The 12,512-nt window shown below is 40.2% G+C and overlaps 1 protein-coding gene across 2 annotated transcripts in view; it reads right to left on the reverse strand.

Annotated features, from left to right (window-relative positions):
- LOC120744330 (versican core protein-like) overlaps nt 1–12,512 on the reverse strand; it is a 35,036-nt gene continuing 22,524 nt past the window's right edge. For both annotated transcript variants that reach the window (XM_040048638.1, XM_040048637.1), the window contains exons 12-16: nt 9,625–9,783; nt 8,871–8,953; nt 2,991–3,135; nt 1,704–1,886; nt 1–1,598 (exon numbers count right to left, since the gene is read on the reverse strand). In XM_040048638.1, the coding sequence (XP_039904572.1) occupies nt 1,351–1,598; nt 1,704–1,886; nt 2,991–3,135; nt 8,871–8,953; nt 9,625–9,783 (818 nt within the window). In that variant the 3' untranslated portion in view covers nt 1–1,350. The remainder of the gene's footprint in view (nt 1,599–1,703; nt 1,887–2,990; nt 3,136–8,870; nt 8,954–9,624; nt 9,784–12,512) is intronic.

The raw sequence follows: 12,512 nt of genomic DNA on the forward strand, positions 1-12,512 counted from the left end.
TCTTATAGAGCAGGTGGTCATGTTTATTTGTTTCTTATACATTCTCTTATTCCTTGAAAACAATAAACAAACTGATTCCACATCTACAGGAAAAGGCAACATGAAGGTATGTGTCTAATAATGTAAAAGTAATGTAGAAATAACCAGAAGTGTTTTCATTGACAATGGAGGAAGTCAATTTTGAGTCACAGCACAATAAAGAAAATCAACAATCTCAATAAAACTACAGGACGGCATTGCGTATACATACTGTCAATGATAACATGATTTCTCAATAAGAAAGATCATGACAAAAGTCTGTAAACAGTGCAGAAGATATCACTTCAGTTCCATTGACCTTTATTCAATATCACAGTCCTTTCATAGTTTTGAAGTATACAATAAATTAAATTCTTATGGCTGCTTCAGATAATATTTATAATATATATCCTATGATTAATAGCCACAGCACAGACAGACGACATATTCATCACAATTTCCTATTTGTGTTCATCAAATCTCAATTAAGAAAAAAACTCAGGTAAAATATTTTGTACAAAATCCTACATAGACAAACAATGAAAAACAATGAGTTCAGATAGGCAGACACATTGAAAATGTGGTCAAAGGCAACAATCTGAGGTGATTTGAGGTGAGGAATTCTTGCTCATCTTTATAATTCAGTGACAAGTTCAAAGTTGTCATTTTTTGTTAGTTTTGCTCAAGGACTGCTAAAATGTTTCCATTTAATTTTTCCATTTCCATCCCTTTTAAAAGTTAACAAAGTGTGAGTGTCTTTAACCAGCTTGGACGTGACTACACTGTTTAACAAAGAATAAAGACTTGAATTCCTTTTAATGAAAAATTTGCCACTGGGCTGCATTAAAATCTGACAGAAGGCACTAGACTTATGAGCACAGGTTAAAAGCTGATGGCTTAAGTTACACTGAACACTTTGACTATTAAGTGTACAACGCATTGAGGAGCTAAAGGCTGCAGTGCTCCTGTGTTGTGACTGATAGACCTGGTTTTAGGGCGACCTCCTTAGGAGACATGGCTGCATCTATATCAGACACAACATATCCAAGTATTTGAACAATGGCACTAGCTGGTGTTTGAAGCAGTGAAAAGGAAGCATATCAATAATCTGAGCACCATGATTTTGTGGGGAGACTGATGTGGTCAATAAATGAAGTTTGGAAATGAAGCTAAACTATCCTTGGTGTCTGATCCTGGAATGTAATTGTAAAAATGTCCCCTCAAGAGACACTGATAGACAGTTCAGTGGAACATCACTCTCTATCAGTGCCTCTAGACAGACTGTAGATAGCCTGCTGCAATTAGTCATCACCAAAAATCTGATGTCCACAACTACAAACCCACTGAGTGTTTCATCTGATCCTGGCTGCGAGTGCGGACCTGCAGCTGCCTCTCCTTACTCAGCTGTCGATGACTCTGAATGGCGATCCAGTTGCTCTGCAGGATGTTGGAAATCTGCTGTTGCCCTTGGTTTTGTCTGTGTTCCTCCTGACTCTTGGTGTGGTGTTGATAGTGCCTGTGTTGATGCTTGTTCTGGGTGTGGCGGCGTTGAAGAACAAATGTCTTGTGGTAGGTTGCAGCTGAGAGCACAGATGTAGAAATTAACTAAAAGTGAGTACAGTTGAAAATACTTTACAGACCTTTAATGAAAAAGTTAGCTAAAGTACAATTAGGAGGAGACTCACGGCTTGTGCAGGTGACTTTAGGCAAGTCCCACTGGCCGTTGGCCTGGCAGCGTATAGTTGGGGTGTGTCTCTGAATGAAGCCCTGCTTACACTGATAACGGAGCAGGGTGTTGATCTCATAGCGCAAATTTGTGGCCCCAAAAACGCGGGCATCCTTCACCACAGGAGGCTGACCGCATGATACTGTTGGCAGGAGATGCAGAGTTTAATAATGTTATTCTCAAACCTGTACCAATCATTTCCATTGACACTTGGGACAGTGCAGGAAACTCTAAACATAAGTAAAGCTCTACATATTTGCTGCAGTTCTGTGAGTCCCAAGGAGAAAACTACAGCTGCCCAAAACACAACAAAGGCTCATCTCAGATTGGCCAAAAACATCTTGATGATCTCCAAGACTTTTATACTTTAGACTTAGACAACGCAAAAGTTGGACTTTTTGGACGTTTGAGTCCCATTACATCTGGCATCAAACTAACACAGCATTTCATAAACAGAACATCAGACTACCAGTCAAACATGGTGACTGGACTTCAGTAGTGGTAACTGGACTTCATGTCATCCTTAGCTTCTGGTGTGAATAAACATGGTCTCTAATGATGTAGCCAGGTCTCCATGATTATTAACATGCAGCAGTCCCAAATAGAGGAGGTAGTTTCCAGCAATAGCTCTAGTTTGTTGGTCTTCATATGCAAGATGGCTCTTCCATATGTTGAGTAATGGAGATTTAAATGGTTAGCATGCTTGCTTGGCATCCCAGCTGTGCTCCCCATGCCACCTGCGCTACTTTCCAGGGTTGAGAACACACCAGGAAGATTCTGGCAGTCTGGCTATATCTGGCATGCTGTACAACATATGACTCCAGTGGAACTCTCTAATAACTATACCCTGACACTGTAATATGATGTTCTCAACCTCCATGTGACTATAGATGTGTTAAATGGCAACTGGAACCCATTAGACCACACACCACCATCTTTGGATTTTGTTTTTACTCTTCGTCAAAAAACAAAAATTTGATTGATGATCTGAAACATGTGTCAAATATGCAAATAATGTGCATTTTTAATACAATGCACAGCACTGTAAGTGAAAGACAAAGATAAGTAAAAGATAAAGACTGTACTGTGATTCTGTTGTTTAAGTTTAAAATGATCACCGAGACAAAATTAGAAGCAACAGACAACACTTACTTTTTCATCCACACCCCATGTAAGTACTGCACTGAACAAAACAAAGCTAACGCAAAAGTACAGTTCCTCTCGTGGCCACTTTCCATGTGCATACCTGTTCCCTTTTTGCAGGTAAATGTCAGGTGATAGTTGCAGGGCACGTCATTCCACTGTCCTCCCTCATGCCAGATCATCACCACACAGTCCTCTCCTGACTGGAAGAAGCTGTCCGGCTGGTTTGGCCTCCAATGGTCATATTGCTATCAGAAGACAAATTACAAAGGGCATTATGTTACAGACTGTCTAATTAAATTAGTTTACAAAGTAATGCTGTTACATTTAAGATGGCATGTGCACTTAGCGACCAGCAACTCCCCTGCCCTCTGTTATCCTGGGAAATGTTCAGTCTGTGAGCAGCAAGCTGCATGAGCTCCAGCGGAACGTTAGGTTCCAGAAAGACTTCACACAGGCACAGCTGTGTGATGACTTTTTCCGAGACATGGCTGACAGAGCAGGACCAGGACGCCGATTTTTCAATTGACGGATTTGAAGCTCCATTTCATCGGGATCAGGATGTGGGGGTAACGGGGAAATCCCAAGGAGGGGGAGTATGCTTGTATGTGAATAAACGTTACTATAGCGCTGTGACTGTTAGAGAGTTTATTTGCACACCAGACGTTGAACTTTTATCGGTTGTCGGTAAAATGAGTTTCCACAACTTTTCAGTACTATAGTCTATGTTCACCCGAGGGCTCACCTCTCCCCGTCCACCTCAACATTATCACAGAAGTAGGGCATAAGCTACAGGCACTTTTTTTGTTTGGTGGCATGGTTCAGTCAGACCTCTGTCACAGAGAAAAAACTCATTGAATCAGATGGTGAGATGGTCCTGACAGGTGAGTCACAGCCCTGTCTAGCCTGCCTGTACTTTAAACAGATACAAAGGATGGCTTTATCAATTGTTAATAATGGCCCCCCATCCTCTATGGGGTGAATTTCAGCTTCTTTCCTCTGGACGGAGGTTTCTAGTCCCAAGTTAGCGTTATAAAAACAGCTTCGTCCCTACTGGTGCTACTGTTTTATTTGATTCATCTTCATCTTATTTATATTGTTTTTTATCACGCATCTAATTATCAAATATGTGTTTGTCAGGTTTAATGGGTGTGTGCGTGCTTTGTGAGGGGATGCCAAATGCTATCATTTTTTTATGTAAAGCAAAATTACCTAGGGATAGAAATAAAGTAATCTTGAGCCTTGAACTGCAAATTTAGCAAAAACATACATTACTGGCCAAATGTTTTAGGCACTTGTGATCTTAGTTGTGATTTAAGCACCTTTCCTGTTCTCGGAAAATGCACAGAAAAAAAAACAAATTCAATTCAGGTTTATTTATATAGGGTCAAATCACACATCAAAAAACAAGATAATTTGGGGGGATTTTTAACCTGTCAGCCCTGACACTGTGTGGACACCAAGGTTTGAGAATGAGAGAACTTGAAAATGAGTTGTATCTGCTAAAAATCTACAAGTTAGAATCTTAGTGGCCTCAAACTCAAATTCGAAGTCAGGTTTTCTGAAAAACTTGTCAATGCGATAACTCAAAAATTAGGTAATGTAGGATTTTGAAACTGCTGGGTGGTTAAGGGGCAGCACTGGCTGTTGCCAGTATTTTTCTCATTAATGTCCTCTTTACGATCGTAACTACTGATAGCTGTATCTACTTATGGACAACTTATGGACAATATCTCTTTTGTGAATATAGACTATGAAGTCCCCACCTATCCTCTTCAGAAGGCAGTCAATACTCATCACATGTGACTGGATGTAATTCATAAAATATACAGACAGTGGTGCTGCAGAGACAAAAAACAACAGGCCTAAACAAACCCAAGGTTGTGTGGCCTTATATACCAGACGAAATACACAAAAAGTTCATTTTTGTTCATTTTATACTGTATATCTACTGCACGCACTTAACATGGTGTATGGCTCCGATTTGACCCCATTCAGGGTGTGTCAGTATTAAGAATGATAACACATGACACAGTCCTCCCTCTTCAGGATCAGATTTCAATTTTCTTGCTCTGAGTTTCCAGCAGATGAACCATGTGTTTGAGATTGTGTCATCACTGCCTACAACTGCTACATCACATGAACATTTTGCCTCGAAGAAGGTTTATTGGCAATTTAAATTCAATTCACTTTTATTTATATAACACCAAAGGTGCTTTATATTAAAAGGTAAAGACTTCAATAATATAGAGAAAACCCCAACAATCAGATGCCCCTTTATGAGCAAGTGCTTTAGCAACAGTGGGAAGGAAAAACTATCTTTTAATAGGAAAAATCCTCCACCAGGACCAGCTTCAGGGAAGGGTGGCCAGAGAGTAATAATAACTAATGCAAAATGGTTTATAAACACATAGTGAGTGATAAAAGATCAGAAGAAGAAACACTCAGTGCATGACGAGAAGCCCCATAGTAGCCTGAATCTTCTCTTAGCTGTGGGATAACTTTGGCGGGTTCAGGGTCAACTGAGCCAAACTTCACTATATGCTTTGTCAAAAAGGAAAGTTTTAAGCCTAATGTTAAAAGTGTCTGTCTCCCGAATCCAAACTAAGTGCTGGTTCCACAGAAGAGGGGCCTGAAAGCTCAACACTCTGTCTCCTATTCTACTTTAAATATCCACAAGACAGCAGCCTGAGAGCAAAGTGCTCTAATGGGGTGATATGGTACTATAAAGGTCTTTAAGATAAGATAGAGCCTGATTATACAAGACCTTGTATATGAGGAGCAGGATTTTAAATTTGATTCTGGATCTACAAGGGAGCCAATGAAGGGAAGCCAATAGAGGAGAAATATGCTCTCTCTTTCTAGTCCCTGTCAGTAGTTTTGGTGCAGCGCTGAAGGCTTTTCAGGGAGTTTTTAGGACATCCTGATAATAATGAATTACAGTAGTCCAGCATAGAAGTAATAAATGCATGAACTAGATTTTCAGCATCACTTTGAAACAGGATTTTCAAATTTTAGAGATACTGCGCAAATGGAAGAAAGCAGTCCTACAAAGTTGCTTAATATGCGCATTGAAGTACATATCCTGGTCAAAAATGACTCCAAGAATTCTCACAGTGGAGGCCAAGGTAATGGCATCTAGTGTAAGTGTAAGATATCATATTTCTAAGATATTTATGGCCGAGTAAAATAACATCAGTTTTATCTGAATTTAGAAGAAGGAAATTAATCATCCACATCATTATATCTTTAAGATATTCTGCAGGAATATCTTAAAGTGATCTCAAGTGATCTTAACCCAGCTTTTTAAGTAGTGGTTTAATTACTGCCAGCTTGAACGCCTGTGGCACATAACCCATTAAAAGAGAGAGGCTGATGATATTTAAGATTGAAATCTTACTGCACCTGGTATTCCCAGATTGTACTGTACTAACCAGAGATCAGGCATGCTCAGAGTGGTACAGCAGCAAGTTAAATATAGCAACATTCTGAAAGGTACGGTGTCTGAGAACATCTGAACCCCAACATATTTTCCACTGAAAATCAAAGAAATCTACCTGAACCTGTAGGCTCCATAACAGATTAGCAAACCACGTCTGGTTCTACTTGCACAGTAGAATGAATCAGAATATCCAAAATGAATAAAGATCATGGAATGAATCTGGAGGCCCAATCTGGCCCAAGTCCAGTTCGGTTCCAGTCATTCCCCACTTCATCTGGTTCTGATCTATTTTGGATTCGTTCATGTAAAATGGTTTATCTTGAAACTGTACTGAAATAAGACTGACTAATGTAGATAGTAGACAGCTCCCTATAAGAGCCGAGACATTTCTTGTAACGTGTTTGCTCTACATTTATTAAAGACTTGGAAAGCTGCCATGTGTTTTTCTTTCTTTCAGTTAAATGTGAAACTATTATACTCTGGCTATTAACAGTACCTTAATAAAACATCTCTGCTACTGCTATATGAGAGCCATCATGTATCATTGAAGGCTGATTTTAAATCAAATTGCAAATGGTTACACTGGGGAACAATATGGTAAATGGCCTGTATAGCGCTTTACTAGTCCCTAAGGACCCCAAAGTGCTTTACACACTCAGTCATCCACCCATTCACACACTGGTGATGGCAAGCTACATTGTAGCCACAGCCACCCTGGGGCGCACTGACAGAGGCGAGGCTGCCGAACACTGGCGCCACCAGGCCCTTTGACCACCACCAGTAGGCAACGGGTGAAGTGTCTTGCCCAAGGACACAACGACCGAGACTGTCGGAGCCGGGGCTCAAACCGGCAACCTTCCGATTACAAGGCGAACTCCCAACTCTTGAGCCACGATCGCCCCACGATCAATAATCATTGATGTCTGTAAATGTAACTACAGGGAGTGCAGAATTATTAGGCAAGTTGTATTTTTGAGGAATAATTTTATTATTGAACAACAACCATGTTCTCAATGAACCCAAAAAACTCATTAATATCAAAGCTGAATGTTTTGGAAGTAGTTTTTAGTTTGTTTTTAGTTTTAGCTATTTTAGGGGGATATCTGTGTGTGCAGGTGACTATTACTGTGCATAATTATTAGGCAACTTAACAAAAACAAATATATACCCATTTCAATTATTTATTTTTACCAGTGAAACCAGTATAACATCTCCACATTCACAAATACACATTTCTGACATTCAAAAACAAAACAAAAACAAATCAGCGACCAATATAGCCACCTTTCTTTGCAAGGACACTCAAAAGCCTGCCATCCATGGATTCTGTCAGTGTTTTGATCTGTTCACCATCAACATTGCGTGCAGCAGCAACCACAGCCTCCCAGACACTGTTCAGAGAGGTGTACTGTTTTCCCTCCTTGTAAATCTCACATTTGATGATGGACCACAGGTTCTCAATGGGGTTCAGATCAGGTGAACAAGGTGGCCATGTCATTAGTTTTTCTTCTTTTATACCCTTTCTTGCCAGCCACGCTGTGGAGTACTTGGACGCGTGTGATGGAGCATTGTCCTGCATGAAAATCATGTTTTTCTTGAAGGATGCAGACTTCTTCCTGTACCACTGCTTGAAGAAGGTGTCTTCCAGAAACTGGCAGTAGGACTGGGAGTTGAGCTTGACTCCATCCTCAACCTGAAAAGGCCCCACAAGCTCATCTTTGATGATACCAGCCCAAACCAGTACTCCACCTCCACCTTGCTGGCGTCTGAGTCGGACTGGAGCTCTCTGCCCTTTACCAATCCAGCCACGGGCCCATCCATCTGGCCCATCAAGACTCACTCTCATTTCATCAGTCCATAAAACCTTAGAAAAATCAGTCTTGAGATATTTCTTGGCCCAGTCTTGACGTTTCAGCTTGTGTGTCTTGTTCAGTGGTGGTCGTCTTTCAGCCTTTCTTACCTTGGCCATGTCTCTGAGTATTGCACACCTTGTGCTTTTGGGCACTCCAGTGATGTTGCAGCTCTGAAATACGGCCAAACTGGTGGCAAGTGGCATCTTGGTAGCTGCACACTTGACTTTTCTCAGTTCATGGGCAGTTATTTTGCGCCTTGGTTTTTCCACACGCTTCTTGCGACCCTGTTGACTATTTTGAATGAAACGCTTGATTGTTCGATGATCACGCTTCAGAAGCTTTGCAATTTTGAGACTGCTGCATCCCTCTGCAAGATATCTCACTATTTTTGACTTTTCTGAGCCTGTCAAGTCCTTCTTTTGACCCATTTTGCCAAAGGAAAGGACGTTGCCTAATAATTATGCACACCTGATATAGGGTGTTGATGTCATTAGACCACACCCCTTCTCATTACAGAGATGCACATCCCCTAATATGCTTAATTGGTAGTAGGCTTTCGAGCCTATACAGCTTGGAGTAAGACAACATGCATGAAGAGGATGATGTGGACAAAATACTCATTTGCCTAATAATTCTGCACTCCCTGTATATCCATAGCCACTTATCTTATCAATAGTGCTTATCTTACCATTGGTCTGCCATCAGTCCATCTGAAGTCTCTCTCAAACATCTTATCATTCAGGCCAATCCACTGGTAGTCACTTCCTAGATCTGCAGGGGAAAAAGCACGATGCACTGAGTCCAAGATCATTTTACCGAAGCAGAACCTGATCAATACCAAACAAAGCATTTTGGAGAGGAGTGTAAACAGACAACAAAGAATTATGGAGAAGCACCGTTGAGCTCAGTGTCAGTAGCTTCACCAGAGTTTACTTGCAGCTCCATCACTATTCTCAGACTGATTTCTGTAGTAGAGCAGTGACTGCAAATTGTGTAGCATTTGCTTGCGTTTTCAAATTTGGTAAAACCAACAATCAAATTATTATTTATCATCGAAGTTTCTTTGTTTGCTTGTTTGTTTTTTTACATACATTCGTTGTGAATGAAACCCAAAGACAATGAAATCAATGCAATCAAATAACAAAGCAGCTACTCAAAATGTAACTAATGTTTTAGGTAGCCATTTCTACTGTATTTTAAAAAATATGATCAGATTTAGTTTTAAACTATCCAACCAAAAGTCGTCTGGACGAGTGGTTGACCACAAACAACAAAGTTGTGCTGCTAGCATGGCCAAAAACTGTTTCATTTATGATATGGATTTTTAGTATTTGTACCCTGAAGGACTTATTCACAGACTCTCTAGACCCATAATTCCGTATACTGTCGACTGAGCATTATATTAACATTTTAGACACCTCATCGAAACAACACAAACTTACTATTGACAAAAATTTGCTCCTCATGCGACAGGATGCTGGTCAGGTGGGCTCCGTGTATCCGACATTCCCTCTCTGCAGCGTCCCAGGTCCGACGGTGTGTAAAGTGCCTGTAGCAGTGAGATTGAAACTTCTTCCAACCAAAACCACACATCTCAATGTCTGCAGAAAGAGAAAAACAAAATGTGAAAGAACCATCAAACCAGGTGGAAAAAATATTTCATATTATATACACTTTATCTTGACTTCTTGTGTTGGTGCAGAATTAAAAATGTGGTATGTATGTGGTTATATCATAACTAATGACAAGTCCCTACATATCTTTAAGGCAATAAAACAAAATCCACATACTGAAATATCAAATTTAGGACATGCCAGGAGCTTCGGTTAACAACTACATCAAATAGGCTCTCAGAATGTTTGTTTTTACTGTCATTAACTATGAACAGTTTCACTGAAACTGCACTCCTGAAGACTTAAAACCATAGCCATGTTTGATAAAGCTACATTTAATCTGGCTGCAGATGCCGTGCTTGCAATCTGAATGTTAACCTGCCTGTATCCGAGGGATGCCCTTCTATTAGATTAACAGGTAAGAGACTTATCCTACACACCTACAGCCAGTCTAGAATCTTCAATTCACCAAACATTGTGCATTTCGTAGGACTAACTCCAAGGACTTAGCTTTAATATACAGATGTTACAATAGAAATTAACACTATGGGTTAACCCAAAAAACTGTGAACCACTGTTGTGATAGCCAGTATCTCTGACTAGGGTTCTTGGTTTTATTAGGCCAGCTAACAAAGACTATGTACACCTGTTTCATAGTACACCTTTCATTTCTGAATTAAATACCACATTCTGACTGATTATTGTGACAGATCACCTGAATCCCTTTTGGCATCTTTTAACAGCTACTTTCATCAGGATAATGCAGAAAGAAATTGTTTGGCAAATCAATTTAATGAAGATGAAAATTAATTTAGTGGCTTTCAGTGGCCTTCTGAGCAACTAGATCACTGACTGGAAATAAAATGTTAGATAGTGACTTCAGCTTTGGTTGGTGAGGTCGCATTGTAAAGCCTTGAGCTGAGCACGTTCTTTTGTTGTTATCAAACCAGGTTTGACACTGCATGCCTTATCACAGCTTATCACGTGGTAGTGTCAGCCAAAAGCAAACTAATCCAAGTCACCTCTCCTTGTGATGGATGGATCCTAGTGTATTCAATAACACTTAAAAGCTGTGACTGAGATCTTAAACTAATCAATAAAGTGTTTACCAAGATCACAACTCAAAGGAGGGAAAGACTTCTATAGAACCTGTCACAGTATGCGGCACCACACTGTATGAATTTGCGAAGAGGACCCAAAATGTAGACACCAAGGAACTTGGACCAAAACTTGAATATTAACAAAAGGCGAGCGGGAAGTGGAAACACAGGAGGAAACAGCTGACACTAATCTGACATAACGAGACAAAAGAAGCAAAACTGACTACACTGACATAGGACATAGACCTTCAAAATAAAACAGGAAACTGAACGGAAAGCAGACATGACAATACAACTTCACAACAAGGACAAGAAGACAAGAAACATGACAGACTAACACCGAAGACCTAAATGAAACATAAATAAACTAAAGGCAACCAAAAGATAATCCAATTACTCAACATAATAAAGGAATAACTTAAGAACTCAAAACGTAAACTGAAAACGCTGGGTCAGAGACCCAGGATCGTGACAGAACCAACCTTTTTGCTCTTGCAGACATCACCATTAGAAAGACCACAGGTGTAAATCAGTGTTTATACAGTATGGTCTGTGGACCTGATACTACACAGGTTCTGATACAGCAGGACAGCAGCACTAATTTGACGATGAAAATAAAAACCGTGTAAACTAAACAAACATAGTGGCAGAACACACAAAACTGAGAGAGATCATGACAATGAGCAGAGGCAAACAAGGGAACAGACCACAGGTGGGGATCAAGCTGAACATAGTCTAACTAACGAGACGGGGAACCAAAACAGAACGTGCTGCAAACAGGTCAGAAGACTATCAAAGTAAAACAGGAAGTATGAGAAACACACTGAGATGCAGACTGACTAAATACAAGGAACAGAGGGAGCAAGAGACAGAGGCACCACTGGGAAAGAAGCGAATAAACATGGAGACAGAGGCGAGACTATGGAGACACCGAACAAGGGATAGAACTTAAAATACATAACAGACATGGACTACACACGGAGGCATAACCGGGAAACAGACAAATTGAGCATTGAGACAGGACTGATTTCAAAGAGGGATACGACTACCGGAAACTAGACTCAATATGACAGGAGGAGGGAAAATGTAAGGCTAGATAACAAATTAAAACCTAGCAATCAAAACTATAACAACCAAAACTAGGATCATGACAATAAAGAGCTGAAGCTGTCTGAGAGCAAAGGGAAGCTTCAACCAGCATTAGTATGCGGTTTCTACTAAACAGACTGTAAGACACAATATCTCTTACTATGAATAAGTGTCTTTTTTCAAACTTCATGTGGTATATTCAAGAAAATGTTTAGACTTTGCTGCTTCGTAACCACATTTTACCCACTCCTTAGGTGTTAATGTGTAGCTAATCAAACTTCTGTCTAAAAGTAGCTATACTACATTTCCCTGGTTGCCTATCACTGCCTTCTAGTACACTTCATAATCTGGAATCAGATTTTCATTTGTTGATGAAGTTACATGTTGTTTTGGAAACATGCTGTTGTAACAGTGAAGCTAACAGCAACAAAACAGCTCTGAATTTTATTTCTGTGCTCTGGCCAGAGACGGTGAGAGAGAAAGAGAGGCACAGAGAGAGCTGAGGTCCAGCTGGGGAGTGAAAGCCCC

This window comes from Simochromis diagramma, unplaced genomic scaffold (genome assembly GCF_900408965.1).
Source record: "Simochromis diagramma unplaced genomic scaffold, fSimDia1.1 OVJJ01000683.1, whole genome shotgun sequence".
Classification (NCBI taxonomy): domain Eukaryota; kingdom Metazoa; phylum Chordata; class Actinopteri; order Cichliformes; family Cichlidae; genus Simochromis; species Simochromis diagramma.